At 34.0% G+C, this 16395-nt stretch overlaps 1 protein-coding gene across 1 annotated transcript in view; it reads left to right on the top strand.

Annotated features, from left to right (window-relative positions):
• The first annotated feature begins 659 nt into the window (after positions 1 to 659).
• Positions 660 to 16395, top strand: part of LOC117655026 (histone deacetylase 9) — a 166933-nt gene continuing 151197 nt past the window's right edge. The window contains exons 1-4 of the mRNA XM_087893687.1: positions 660 to 768; positions 3909 to 4042; positions 9274 to 9415; positions 15285 to 15334. Of these exons, the coding sequence (XP_087749813.1) occupies positions 660 to 768; positions 3909 to 4042; positions 9274 to 9415; positions 15285 to 15334 (435 nt within the window). The remainder of the gene's footprint in view (positions 769 to 3908; positions 4043 to 9273; positions 9416 to 15284; positions 15335 to 16395) is intronic.

Below are 16395 nucleotides of genomic sequence, written 5' to 3'. Positions count from 1 at the left end.
CCTTCCCTACAACTGAAAAGAATTGCATTGCATGTTAGAATATAGAACACATTTTGTAGTGAGTTTGATCCAAGGGTTTCGTTGATTTTTGTGGGCACTCTGGCATACATTAAAAATGAAATTCTGTTGCCTCCTCTCAAAAATGTACACAAACATAACACCCATATAGATATGCTATATAGCTGAATTGATGTCAAGATTTGCTTTTATTCTGTTTAACAGATCAAATACTTCACATTTCTTAGTTTTTGTCTACTTTAATGGCTTTCTTAAAGATGTATGGATTCTCTGGTTTTCAGATACTTTTCTATTCAAAACTCTACCATCTGTCTTAGCATCTTATTTCTTTTGGATATTTTTTTTAATCGCATAGGGATTCAAAACCTATCCCAGAGGTTACAAGAGATGTTCAGTAGCTGGTGTGTGCAGGTGTGAGCATTTTTGTTGCATAGTTTTATGGAGTAGGTTTTAAAATTGGACTTCAGGTTTGTGTACTTGAACACTGAACTAATAAATTTAATTTCTTGATCCATTTCATCTAGTATTCATTGTGATCTCTTGTCATATTTTTTACCATTTTTCTCTCTTCAAAACAACAGGCCCTGGAGCATTTACAGCAACTGCAAGTGTACCAGGCTCAGACGCCTACAATTGGCACGATGCATGTAGATGAGCACCAGCCTAACGCCAGGACACAGACTTCCCTGACAACTTGTGTATTACCTCACCCAACCATGGATCAGTCTATTCAACAAACCTCCATGACGGGTAAGTCCCTAAAGATTCCCATAATAGACAGAATAAATGTATAGTTCATGTAGGATCAACTGATTTAAATACCAAGAATGCCTTTTTTACTCATTATTTTTTACTCTCAGTCCTACGTATTAGTGCAGTTGATAATGGGTAATATTCACACATTCATAAATTAATGCTGTTGAGAAACTCGGACAGCCAAGAAACAGGTGCATTTTGGATATCCCCCAGCCTTTTGTACTTTTATTTCTGTCTAGCCCATGTTGTATTTTGTCTTTTTTCCCATCCCTCCCCCTGTTGAGACCATCACCATGTTGATATGAACATGATTACAATATATATTTTTGAGGTCTGCCTTTAGGAATGTCACAATGTATGCCAAAAATATTATTTTCCAATATAGTAAACACATTCAAAATTATGTGATCAGTTCCTGAAATTTTATGTTTCCTTTCAGCAAAGAATGATTGACATGTGTGTTGCATTGCATATAAAGGTACTCTATTTGCTGAGCACAGAATGGAGTCTTTTGGTTGCAAGTATTGAATTTTTCTTTGAGGATTATAGTTTTCTTCAGCTTTATATCAGGAAATATAAACAGTCCAATGGCCTTAAAACAGTCAATAAATATTAGCTGTAGTGTAGAAATTCAAATTCAGGTCAGAGTCATAGAACCTCATTTCCAAAATAAACGAATAAGCTGATTGAACCACTAGATTGTATCCAGAACTACTAAATTGTTTTGGAAGATTCTTTAATGTGCACATGCAAAAATGGTTTATTCAGATATATTGGAAAGACAGAATTTGACAAAATTTCTGAAATGAAGTAGAAATGCAAATTAAATTGAATCATAAGTTTAAATTGGACTTATTTAAATTGAAATATTTGCGTTGTATATTGCATGATTTACACAACCATTTTATTTGTTTAATTATAATAGGATGCATAATATTAGAGTTAGGGCAATGTTACAGAGTATAACATGACAATTTTCTGCCCATGATGCTTTTCTTCATTTCTTTAAATGACAATTGAAAATCCAGGAGAAGGAAGAAATGTGATATTATTCAGCTGTACAATGGATCTATATTATAAATAAATATAAATAAAAATTGCCACCAACTATAATTCTTAAGGATAATGAAAATATATATTAAAATAAATGTGTCATTCAACCTAGAGACTAATTTTTACTCTGCCCTATATAGAGTCACACTTACAATTTGCATCACAACAATGCATCACAACAATCTGATTGATTTTTTTTCCAGAACAAGCCAGTTACAATCTTGGCCTTTCTGATTTCAGAGGGGAATTTTGTCATTGGCTTGAAAAGAGACAACATTCCAACCAGAATCATTATCTTCCACTAACATTCCATAGCAGCAAGCAATTGAAAACAGTTGTCTCTTCCCTCACTTCTTCTTTTTTTTTTTTCCTGGGGGTGTGTGTGTAGTATTGGCTGGATTGTGTTAGAGAATCCTACATTCTATTTTTAGTAGGAAGCTCTGTTGCTGTGTTGTGGTATGGTAGCACACGTGCTGTGTGACCCACAGCTGCAAAAGTGAATTATTTGCACATCCTAAATCAATTTAGATGTTTGAAGTGTATGAAAAAAGGACATTCAGATTTCATTTTAGACTAAGGAATGCTCTTCAACAGACATACAGTTTGGAATGTGAGAACATTTTACTATTTAAAAGTTTGCATGGAATGTTTCTGACAGATCTTGAATTTTGAATTATTAATGCACTCATTCAAAAGTTGCAAGCCTATGTAAACTTCATTTTGGAATAAGACCCATGAAACTTCTCTTGGGCTCAGTTGAAGTTGCACTCAGAGTAACATGAGCAAATATAATGTTTTGATAATTTGTTTTAAGTCTGAGGAAATTAATAAATCCATTAGCATAGTTAAAGAAAAGAGGGGAAGTGACTTTTAAAAGTGGCCCAAGACTTAGATTAAAACATGGTACCTAGTGCTAACTTTGGACAGTTACCATAATCCAAAGATTTGGCAAAGTACCTCACCAGATTCCTGCACTTCTAATGAGGACCAGGTGCCTTGCAGCTACCATGTACATTTACTACAGGTCCATGAATGGTGCCAAGTTAATGTTCCTCTGAGACATCAGGATAAATAAATGGTGGTTCAAGCCTTGGTACTTCAAGAAAGCCCAGGTGGATACTCTGTCATAAAAGAGAAACAATCAAAGGGCATTGTTTACAGACAACCCCCCCACCCCAAAAGAATTGAAGCCAGCATTGGATTATTGTTGAAAATGAAATATTTGGAAATATGTAAAGACTACCTCAAGAAAAGTTTGATTCTGATGGACATGCAATTTTCTTTGCAACAACAAAGAAACAGTTTGCCGTGTTATTGCTATTTGCCAGTTAAGTCTCCAGCTCTGGAATTTCTAGGTCTCCATTCAAGGACTAATGGGATCTGACCATGTTTAGATTTTTTTCAAGATCAGTCAAAGTACTGCCACCTGCTGTGGCTCCAAATATTTAAATTGCTCAGTGAAAAAGGAGAAGCTGGCACTGAAAAAAAGCTCATTAGTCCAGCCAAAATAGTATAATTAACAAAGCATTTCTACTTTTGCCAGGTGAAACTTATATTTCCCAGTTATTACAAGCCCTTGGGGTATGATTTATTTTGTTGTGCCAAGGATTAAGTTATTCTGTTTAGTTACTACTTCATTTAGTGACCATTCAGAGTTATGGCAGTGATGAAAAAATAACTTTGTGACTGGTCCTCACATTTACGAATTTCACAGATCTGTAAAACAAAGGAAAGTCAGATTATAAATTCAGTTGTGGTTTCACTTAATGCCATTTCACATAACTCATTGCTGACCCCAATTCCTAAATAAAGCTACCTGTCATTTCATTCATTTTCTTTGCCTATATACTGTATGAACCTAAATATCAGCACTACAATATAAATGTAGAATATACATTGTAAGAGGGGAAAAGTACACTTATCCATAAAAAGACAATCCCATCTCTACAAACAGCCTTTGTGAGGTTTGGCATCTTCTGATCATCCCAACCACACATCCAATTCTCCTTCAATGAGCATCCTAGTTGTACTTTCCAGAGTAAAATTATTGGTAAGTTGGTCCTATTATGTTTATTTTGTAGGTGTTGCATATGACACACTAATGTTGAAGCACCAGTGTTTGTGCGGCAATTATGCCAACCACCCTGAGCATGCTGGAAGAATACAAAGCATTTGGTCAAGGTTGCAAGAATGTGGGCTGTTAAACAAGTGTGAGGTAATGGCTACACAACTATATTAAATATGGTGGTTTTAATATGATTTCTGTTCCTTATGTAAGTACCAGCTGGATGACCTCAGGAATATTTCTTTCACATCAGGATAAGTTATGCTATAGAACCTAAAATATGCAATATATACTCATAAAGAGTTCTGAAAGTTTATTATTTTTAATGATCACATAGATATAAATGCCCCACCAAAAATCCCTCAAGATGTCAAGCTGTTTGATTTGATTTTGGACAATCAAAATCCTGTCTCCTTTTTACATGTAGGTTCAAATAAAACTGTACTCTCACAAAGAGGAATATTGATAGTTCAAGTTATCTTTCATAAACAGATTGATGGGAAATCTAAATGGTTTTCTGGAGACCTCATCAAGGAAATAGGTGGTGTAGGACAAAAAACTGGACACAGCATGTGGAAAATCTAAATTTCACTTTTTTAAGTTTTGAATTTTATTAAAGTAACTATATATAGTTAATAAGATTACTTGGAGCGCATTCAATGATTTTCTTCTTCAGTCACAACTAAATTAAAATTCAAGGCTTTTTGACTCTACAAGAAATTCTGAGATTTCAAATGTGGTACCTAAATTTAAATAATCCCAAAGTGAAATCCAAGCACTTCAAACCCTATGAATGTGTTAGCATCCAAAGGACTGTATTAAGCCTTAAAATGAGCAACTCTGTGGGTCAATACAAAGGAGTATTTGTGGCATATAAACAATTAGCTCATATAACATGATCCCCTAATATATGCATACATACAAGCATACATACACACATAAAATTTGTGCCCCAATTAAATATGTTATGCAAACAGGCCATTGTGATATACATGATTTTTAGTTTTATCTTTTTTTTAAAAAAAAACCAGATTACTAAAAATTGTACATTTTAAATAGATTAATTTTATGTTCTGTTTGTAATTTATTCCAAGCAAGGCAGTACTGTTTAGTTTCAACATACAGTAGCTATGTTGGACACAATATTTCTATAATGGATGAAATAATTGTTTAGGCAGATGCTAACATGATTATTGTCTTCTCACTTAGAATTAATTAAAGAATATATGAATTTTAAAGCATCTTGTGTGTATATGCTCCTTGAAGTCAGTGTTGATCCTGCAGCTGCCTGCATAAGTTGTCTTGGCAAGATTGTCAGGTGGTTTGCCATTGTCTTCTTCCTAAATTGAGAAAGAGTGACTGCCCTAGGTCCCCCAGCTGGCTTCATGTATGATTAGAACTCGTGGTCTCCAGGCTGATTTCTTAACAACTATACTAAATTGGCTTGTTAAATGATCTTAAGAATGTTGCTTTCATCATAGTACAATTTTTGCAGATCAAAAATACTTTGATGCTGTTTTAACTTAATCATTCTACTATTATAATGATCATTCACAATTATTCCCATAGGAAATTTTACTGGCTGCAATGTAATAGTGGGATAGATCCTGAATAAGTAAGCCAATATGTAGAATATTGAACTCCTTACAGTTAAATTTCTAGAAGTTATTTTTATTTGTAAAAGTTAAAATTATTCTATTGATAGAGACTTGTTTGGTAAGGCCTCTTTATATTTTTATTCATTTGCCAGAGTCCAGAGTAAGTGACTGAGGGCCACTGTTAAAGCCACAACTTGTTCTGGACTTAGATGTTAGTAGAAGTGTTTCTATTAATATTAATGTGTCAACAGCCAACAGTTTCATTTATGAAAGAGAATTGCTTGACAGATACAAAAAGAAGTAAAGGAAGAATGAAATCTCTATAGTACCTAGGGGTATAACAGCTAAAAAATGTTTGTAGCTCAAAATAAATATGAAACATAAATCTGTTGAGAATATTAATATACTGATTTTATACATACATACATACATACATACATACATACATACATACATACTGTACATACATACATACATACATGCATGCATGCATACATATTGTACATACATACATACATACATACATACATACATATATACATATATAATGAAAGTGGGGCAAAAAAACATTTTAATGTAAGAGTTAAATAGGAGAGAAAAAGAATAAATTAAATGCTTTCTGCTTTGCTTGTTTGTAACCCCATATCCATTTGGCCCTTTCCTTATCTTCTGTCTTTTTTATAGGAGAGATACAGTGAAATTTATGGTATTCTGAACTTCTGCATTAATAGATACTCTGCTATATGATTAATAACTGCCCTCTTAAACTTTTTAATTAGCTTTTCTGTGAAATGTGCAACTCACAATGGAAAGGAAAAGGGTCTTCCACAATCCTAACCACCTGGGGTTTCTTCATTTATATGCTATGCAGTCATCTACAACACATTCCAGAAAAAACATTTATATAACACCACATCCCTTTTCCCTTCCCTCAAGAAAATGTAAATATGTTTTAGGCAAATGAAATAATGTTATCAATCACCTGATATATAAATAACAAGGTGTTTTTATAAAAAATAATCCCTGGATAAAGTTATTAAATATATTGTCCAAAGTAACAGAATGTTGTTGATTTTATGCAACTATGTCTCAGTGTTTCTTGGCTGTAAATTCAGTTGCAGGATTAGGAATTTTGAAGAAATTGAAGATCAGAATCCTGTGTAATTAACTCTTTTGTTAGTCTATATTAGTTTGATATGAATTCCATCATATGAATTCCATTGATGTTTATCAGCCTTTTGAAAGTGAGCATTGTAATACTAGAAGACAATAAAACATAGGATTAAAATTGTACCTCCAAACCCCAAATTTGTTCTGGATGCAATTCAGTGTGCCAGTTATGTACTCTAAAGGCTTAGTGCCAGTTATTTGAGGGATGTACTATCACCCATGGTTTATGCTGCATCTGGTAAAAATAAATGAGTCAATGTGCTTTAGGTCTCTTAAATCAAACAGTTGCTTCTAGTGGCCCTCAGGAAATATGCCTTCTCTGTAGCAGTTCCTTTCTTCTGGAAGGTTATTCCTTCTTCCAAGGTATATGCAAATCCTGGTGATATTATGTAAATCTTTAAAAAGTTAGCTATTTTTCATGATAAGTAAATCTGGAGTTCTGTCAACTGTATGTGTGGCAGGGGCTGGGTGGTGATGTTAAATGAATGTTGGTGTCACTTCAGTTTTTCTCTTTTTTGTTTTTCTGTTTTTAATACTAAGTCACTCAGTTATTCTTGAGCTGGAAAGCCTTAAAATTTAACAAACAGCTGAATAACAGTATCCCCAATCCTCTTTGCATATTTTTTTTTTTAATGGAATAGAAGAATTCAAAAATTCAAAAGGATAAATCATTTTAGCTCTGTTTAATTAATTAAATTAAACACAGTTCAGTTTTTGTCCTGGTCTTATTAATTTCTTTGACCAGGCACCGCTCACTTTTGGGAATGTGGCCTTTGACATGCCACTCAATGGCACAATGTAGCCCTAAACACAAACACAATTACACTCCTGCTGTACAAATCTTTGTGAAGGTTCTTTATTTTAAGCAAAGTAGCACTATGAAAGAGTCATGTATCCTTGGAGAATGCTCCTCTTTAGAAAATTTGCATGAGATAGTGTTAATATCAGGACAAGGCAATAGATATTTACTGCTGTGATCAGAATAAAAAATACTTACATTCTTTTAAAAAATCAGACATGAAATTAAAGCAGAGAAAAACTATATTTAATCAGAAAAACTGGGATTAAAACAAATATTTTTTTTTCAACAAATATATTTTTTTTTCAGTAGTAGATGCAGAAAAGAGCAGTATTTTCTTGCTCAGTACCATTTATTCTGGTCTGCCACTTATTTATCAACAAACTCTCTGAAGATGGTAAAGTGTAGGAATGCTGTTGAGAGTAAGGATGCATCTCAAAGTCTTCTGCAAAGTCTCAATGACTCCAAAGGCATTTTGGGTTCATACTTTGAGCCAATCATCCATGTAATGGTTCTAACATCATGTTTTGAACAATGCTGTTCATTTCTTCTTTAAAACCACTGTGGTTAAATGTCTCCCCATCCACCTTTTGGGCAACTTACTTTCTCACTTAGTTGCTATTTTTCCTCATATCCATTCTTGAATGACTATCTTGGCACTTAACTCTATTCTCATTTCTTTGTGATTCATGACCAGTGAGGATTGTTTTGTTTTGTTTCATGCTTGCCAAAAAATTTCTTCTCTGTTCTTTTTTTCCTTTTCTTTTTACTGTGCTTCAATCTGATGGAAAATAAATCACTTTTGATTCTTTTTTCCCCTAAAGCAAAGAAGAAGTTGTGGTGGGATTCTCATGAATGGGATCCAGGGTTCTTTTGCTTACCTTAATTATAGAGAAGCCAAGGGTTGTGTCATGCCTTCCCTTGTATCATCATCTTTTCAGTGATCAGCAGTTTCCATGGTTTCATATTATTTAATTACAGGTAACTCCTAAGGAAAACTTCTTTTGGGCTCTTCCAGAATAAGAAATTTTAGGATCCAAGGTAGCTATAATGTAATGAAAACAAAAATGTAATACAAAATAATTCTCTACCATTTCATAACACAATCAGCTCAAAAGATTTTCCAGAGAATTTGAAAGAAATTCAGAAGTATCCTACTAGCAAATAATTGTATGGAAATTTGTGTCTGCTAAATTAAATTCTACCTGACTAATTCACAAAAAGAGAAATCAAAAGTCAAGTTTTGGAATTTTGTACTCTGTGCTATATTATAAAATATAGTCTTTTTGCAAAACAAAGATTCTATTAAACCCAAATAGAATTTTAAAAAGTACTGATGTTGGGCTGACAATCACACACACACACACACACACACACACACACACACACACACACGTCAGATCCATAGGTTGTTCAGTGGCAAAGGTTGGAAGGCTTTTGTCTTTTTTTCCTTTCTTGCTGTCTTGTTCTGGATCACCCTCCTCTCACCCCTGTGAAATCATTTACTGCATGGATTATGTCACATTTACTGTAGCCTTCATAAAGGGTTAAATGGAGGAGGGAAAAAAGAAAAAAAAACCATAGGGGCTTTATTTCTGTCATACAAAGTGTTATGTTATTTTAACATGACATCAGTCCATTTGTTTAAGAGAGAAAGAAAAAAATTCATGTTTTTGCTTTCTTGTATCATATTAAATATCAGTGTCACATTCCTATATGATGCAATTATTACTGCCCATGATTAATCCTATTCAATGTTATTTTGGATTTCCTTTCTTTCCCCTCCCCTGTATATTATCAGTGGAATATTATAGAGCTCTGCTGCTCTCTTTCAGCGGATTCGAGGTCGAAAAGCCAGTTTGGAAGAAATACAGCTGGTTCACTCCGAACATCATTCACTGCTCTATGGCACCAGTCCCCTGAACAGACAGAAGCTGGACCCCAGGAAAATCCTAGGTCTGTAAAGGGCTCTATTCTACTGAGAACAGCACATTCCAGCCTCGTCATTAGTCATAGCTGGTGTCAGTTTAAAATACTTGGCAAGCGATGTAACACCCGCCCCCCCCAACCCAAAACAAAACACTTTTTCCAGATGCAATTCATTGTGGAAAGAGAATGTTGCAGAGAGAGCCACTATAGATTAGGGAAAGGCACTGGCTCAAAATCAGCCATAGAGATCTCATTCTGCTTTTATGATCATCTGGTTTTTAACCTTTGGGGTATAAACAATTATACTTTGGTGAGTAAGTCAGAAAAGGAATGGACACAGGATCCATATCCTTAAGGGATAGTTTTCAGCCTCTTTTACTTGAACAGTCCTAGAAGGCAGAAGAACTTCAAGGGGTAAGACAGATATTTTAAAGTCATAAGTACCATCTGGGTTCCACTATACACAGCAATGGATCTTGAGTCCCTGCTGTGTTGTACTGACACTTTTCAAATATAAATTTATATGAATCAACATCTTTCTCTGGCTGAAGCAGGGTTCAGATGATGCCTTCACCTATGTAGGGATCAGCATTTGGAAAAGTCTTGCTGAATCATTCAGATGGTAACAGTTGTGATAATGAATACACATCCCTTTTGAGAAGGGTGCTTCAATAAATTCAGTGGCATTCAGTGCCTGATAAATATGCTTTGAAGAAAGGGTCAATTCCTGTCTTTCTTCTCTTTCCTATGTGGCTTTGCTGGAATCAGGCCATTCCACAGTATATTTTGTAGGGCAGGTCCTAGATTTTTGTCCAATATTGCATGGACTATCTTTATGGGGAAAATGGAAAACATTTTTTCAAAGACCTTAACATGGTAGGATAAAGATATAGGGTGTATTGAACTGGAACATTTTTCATTATAATGTGATCCTGCAGAAACTGCCATGACTTGAAGATAGATTAATCTACTGAGGTATACAAACAATTGGCAAATAATGGAGTGTTTATTTGTGTTTATTTTAATGTATTTAAAGCATTTTATTGACCTTTCAGGCGAAATTGCTGAATTTGAGTATATTTTGCAGCTTTGCCTGAAGCATATATTTATAATCTTATTCAATTCTTGAGATTGTGGGGCCAACAAAGGTACAAGAAGGCAGATAGAGCAGAAAGTACCACATCTTCTGGTGTCTTACTGGGTCCTGCAGTGATGGGTGATGTAATATGTGCACATAATGTGTAATAAAATCATAATCAATTTGTTGCTCCCCCAGAAACACTGCCAAAAGCTGTGGTTGTTTATAGCACACATTCTCTTTAAAATATTGAGATTTTGATTTAGTCTTTGTTATTGGAGGAGGGAAAAGATTGAATCTCTGTAAAAATTCTTGCTAAGGTTAAGTTACATTTATAAAATTATATGGGAATCCATTTTATATTTCTTCCTTGCCTCTTTTTGCAAGTACAGGGTCTGTTTTTTTCAGATCGCCCAAGTGTTGATCCATTGGTTGCAACAGGATTGACTGATTAGCTTGTCACCTAAACCTGAGGCCTAAGGCATGAAACTCAGTCTCCTGTTTTCTAGCCTGGTGCTTTAACTACTAAGACAAACTGGCTCTCACAATCCATTTACTATGGCCTTTTAAAATTATAAATGGGAAGGAAAGCTATTCTTCTTCCTTCTCCTCCTCCTCCTCCTCCCCCCACAATCACATGCTGTATTTAGAGAACATTAAGTATAAAGCATTAAGAGGAAAAATTATTGTAATTTTGGTGAATATACAATAATATATTTCAAAAAGAAAACTCTGGCCATAAATAGATGCCAGTCTAAAGAATAAAGAGAAAAATGTCTGGACAGGCAAATCCAAAATAGATTGATTTTTATGTAGGAGAAAAAATCATCTAGAGTTCATATTTATAGACTGAATCTTAGCACAATATGAAAAAAACAACAATAACAAGTGAGAATTTGTCTTGTGAGCAATGAAAACCAGGAATGGATCTAATGAGGGCACAAGCTTGCTCATGTAAGTGTAGCTCTTTCATTAAAAAAAAAAAAAAAAGGCCAACTATTTTATGCTCTCTTCCTAATAGGAAATCATCCAATTTTTCCATAGGGACAGAATCACCTCTGTTTGGGTTTGACACAACATTGCAATGGATTTGAGGGATTTGCTTTCTTGGATGCTGCAGGAATTTGAATCAGGAGGCATATGCTTGCTGTAGATGATGTTTCCTAGACAATCACAATTGTACTTGACAAAGAGGCCAGATTTGATGTGTTTGTATGTGCAATTGTGAGTGGCATGTTTATGTGTCTATGTTTTAAGACAGGTTTTGTAAAACATATACTGGACTTTATCTTTCACTAGCAGTTAAAACTTCCACTTAATGCTACAGTAGAACAGTGTCGTAATTCCAAATTATTATTTTGCGCAATGGACTGGTAGTCCTAACCTTATATTGTAACCAGAAAAAAGAGGGGGAAGCTTTATAACAAAAGAAAAGATGAAACAAAAAATCAACAATTTCATATTCCAACCAGCCGTTAAAAACAAAATTCAATAATGCGACAACAGAATACAAGACCAATATCCTTCTAAAGTTGGTTCAGTTTAATTAAACAATAGATTTGACAGGTTTTTTCCCCTTTTCCTGAGCAAAGGTAACAAAGTTACTAAGGGATGGAAGAAACTTCAGTTTTCACTACCCTGAAAAATTTACCATTTTCATTATTTATGCATTCATTACTATGTATTAGTATACTATGTGTCACATTGTAAATCATCAAAGTTTGACAATACAGATCATTCTTTTAACAATTGACAATATAGATCATTCTTTTAATAAGGGCAATTCAGAACATGTGCTCAGTTCTTAGTTCCCATTCTTTTTCTGTTGCTCCTTTTGCTACTATACTATTCTAAAAATCAGCATTATCCCTAATGCATACATGCTAGAATTATGTATCAACCCCTCTCATCCTATTAGCTCAGGCTTCATGCTAAATAAAATTGACATACTGTACTCAGAATCTGCACAATATGTGTGATTATATCGTAACTCTAAGGCTTTCTTAACTTTTTACTCTTACCTGAATAACTATCTGAAGTTTTGGTAATGAAAACCACTAGAAAACCTCCAAACTCTTCTGGTTTCTATTAGCTTGCAGGCAAGGACACTGTCAGATACAAACACTAGTATGCAGAAGTATCATCAGAATGGCTGAGCTTTTAAATACTGCATTTTCTAAAGCCAACCACAGAAATAACTAGATAATCAGAGTTTACGCAAGATTGGGTTTTCTTGAACTAAGGTAAAATAACTGGGATTTCCATGTACTATTTGTTTTGCAACTTTTCTAAATATTTTTCTTTTTGATTGGTATAATCAAAACATATTTGTAAACCCATCACCTTTCAGCCCCCCTCCTTGTAGTGATTCCAGGATGTGGAAACCAAGGCTCAGATATTGAATATAGCAGTGTTTTTCAAATTTGGCAACTTTAACATATTACTGGGAAATGCTGGGAGCTGAAGTCCACACATCTTAAACTTACAAAGTTTGCCATTTAGTCTCTAGTACCTAAAATGGTCTGGACTTTTACCATAATTGCTAAAAATCAGTAGCATAATTTTCTGCACTTTAAATTGGGAAATACAAATGATGTAGTGTAAATTTGCTTCTAAATGTTGTCCAGTTTCTGGCCACTACAACAATGACCTTCGCTAACTCATTAAGTTATTTCATTCTCCCAAATGAATTATCATAAGAAAAATATCATGCATCCAACAGTATTAATATAAAGCACACTCAAATTAATAATTATAATAATATTTAAAAATTGAATAGGCATAACTGAAAGGCTAAGCAGAAAACTCTAGAAATACTGACTTTGTTTTACAAAAATATTCTTCTATCCTATCAAACCCAAACTCTAAAAAGTACACAAACCATATAAAGCAAATGGGTTTAGTATACTATGGATTTGGTCAGTAATGTATAGATGTGTAACTCATATTGATTAATCAGAGCAATAACTGATTGTGGCAGCAACAGAACACTTTCACTGCATATGTAATATATTCATGTTCCATGTTCTGCATGGAAGTTGCATCTCTAGTAACAACATCACTGCAATTAACTCTTACTCAACATTCTGTGAGCTGTTCAATATGCATGAAGCATTTTGTTTTTGTACCTGTACTAATCTCAATTGAAGATCATAAGAAGTATTTTGCATTATTTAAAAGAACTCTGCATTGGTTTATCCAGATAGAGTGAGAAGATCATGATTTCAGGGATCATATAAATAATTAATATAAATTCATCTAGTTCTTGTAGTAAAAGGTTAGCCACAGATCCTTTTTATCTTCTGCCATGGAAATTCAGAAGTAGCAATAATAAGCCAAATAAAGTTATTAATATATGCTTCATTTCAATAAACTATCATGACTATTGATTTGAAAATTCTGAAGAAGGGTTGAAAACAGTTTCCTCAAAACTGAGTTGACACAAAAATAATGACATGAAAAACTTGGTTTATTCCCAAAATTGATTTACCCACTATTTTAAAGAAAGGATCATCCTTAATGAGATTATATGGGTAAAACAATCAAAAGTATATCTCAGAGAGTAGATTAGCGATATAGATGGAGATTCCACGACTATATGGAAAGGGTATTAATGAAATGACATTAGGAATATAAATATTATTAAACATAATTTATTATTCACATATAAATCATATTATCTCCCGATCCCAACTCTTGCTACATTTAGAGAGTTTGATTTAAATTAGCACTGATGGATTCCTGGAATTATTAGAATATACTATTTTTTTTCTTTACTGAAGGGATGATTTGTGCAAAACTATGAGGCTTAAGATACATACAGTCCTGAAATGTCTGCTTTATCCATTCCAGGAATAACCTGGGGATAGAAAAACACACTTGGTTCATGTGTCATGGTTAAGAACTATCTATAATCTACAGAAGGTGTGTTAAGCTTGCATTATCACGGCAGCATCACATGACATATCACAACTTTTTCCCCCTTCACCCAGCACATGATGCATCCGGCCCGCTGGCCACAAATTTGACAGCCCTGATCTACAGGAAGCTGTTATATGGTTGCAGTTGAGTACAAAGCCTTTGGTTTGCTTTTGGTTTGATGATCACCAAGGTACTTCCCAACTTTACATAAGAGCTGTACCTAGTCAAACCAGGAAAAAGGGCTTTGAGTAATAATGGCCAATAAAAATGCTGATTTGGTGTGTAGTAGCTGTGAAAAGGGCAAATTCAATGCCAGGAATCATTAGAAAAAGGACTGGAAATAAAACTTCTCACATTGTAATGAATCAATGGATACATCTGACATATATGCACAGTTTTAATTGCCATGTTTGGAAAAAGATAGAAAATATCAGAAAAAATGTAGAAGAGTGGTTTGTAGTACTTGGTTTGTAACCGAAATGATCCAAATGCTTGAATACCTACTGTATTCGGGGGTGGAGCTACATCTTTGAGGATTCTGGAAAAAAAGGCAAAGGGAGGTCAAAATAACTACAGTGTATAAAATCATGTCATCTGCTTGTATTGGACTACAACGCCATTATTTCTAGGAAATATGGATCTTGGTGGAATTATAGTCCAATATATCTGGAGAGGAAAAGGTCAGTGACATCTGTTCTGGAAGCTTTGTACATAGCTTAACCAGTCCCCAAAAAATTATCTGAGCTTAATTTAATTTCTTTGATTAATTTTTAAGAAATGTTGTTACTATTTGATTAATTACTAAAAATATTGTAGTACTGTACTGTACTGTAGTAGTACATTTTGGAAAAAAAGATATATTTTCATGTTTATTTTTATTTCTTATTTTTAATATAGGCAGTGCACCTCACAAACCTTTTTCGTTGCTACCCTGTGGGGGTCTTGCTGTAAGTAGCTTTTGCTTCTGTTTTCTAGTTTTGTGTGTGTGTGTGTGTGTGTGTGTGTGTGTGTGTGTGTGTATAATGATTGAATATAACACACACACACACACACATATGGATATAAGTATACATTTAATGATTGAACATAACTAAAGATGAGCATTAGTAATATAACCATATGTGTGACCATTCAGAGACTAGTTCCTACGTAATGTACTTTGCAAACAAGGAAATAAACTAAAAGCCACATGAATTATATGAGCTCTGAGAAGAGATATAAAGGAAGGAAACAAAACTGCATCAAAAATCAATTCTGAATAACATTATCAAAACTATCTAAATAATGGTATAAAAATCCAATGGTTACAGCAAAATACATATGAGATAAGTCTTACATGTATAGCAAAATTCTTTTGAGTAGATTGTTGTTTTGTTTAAACAAATATTGGACATTGTTTTATGTAATATCAGGTTCTATGTTGAGAGGTCTGTGACTTTGGAATCATTTATAACTTGGAAGTGAATCTGCTCTCAAATTCCTTGGATACACCTCAAAAAATTGATAACCGTCTACCTCTTTTATGGCTCAGAGGAGGCAACACGAATCACATCAATATTGGCAGCCAATATGAATTTTGACATGCTGTAAAAAGCATAAAAGGGCTTAAGGCATTTGTTTAGTTGAGGAATGGGCTCTCCAGCTGTGTCAGAGCTAAGTTTGGGTTTTGGTCCTGGTACCCGAGGGATCGTGCTGCAGACAAAAGAGAATTCCACATTTATCTTATAAAATAAGAGAGCTGTCCAATTCAAAGTTTGTTAAAAAAAATAAAAGAAGAAAAACAAGCGGGAACAGAAAGGTCACTGCACAGTGTCAGGTCTTTAAAATTGAATGAGGCTGTGCTGGGGAAAAGTGAATGTAACACCTTGTAGGAATCCAGGTATGTTATATAGAAGTGTTAAATTAGTATTAATTTTGTTTCCTTTGGTTGGTTTGGTTATTCCTTGGCACAAACAAAGATGATATTGGGATACCTATATATAACTCTGAAGAGTGTATTACTGAAAGG

The sequence above is a fragment of the Pantherophis guttatus genome, chromosome 4 (genome assembly GCF_059756535.1).
Source record: "Pantherophis guttatus breed Tessera chromosome 4, ASM5975653v1, whole genome shotgun sequence".
Taxonomy (NCBI): Eukaryota; Metazoa; Chordata; class Lepidosauria; order Squamata; family Colubridae; genus Pantherophis; species Pantherophis guttatus.
Note: the sequence above shows the minus strand (reverse complement) of the source record. Positions and strands in the feature narration are given on the sequence as shown.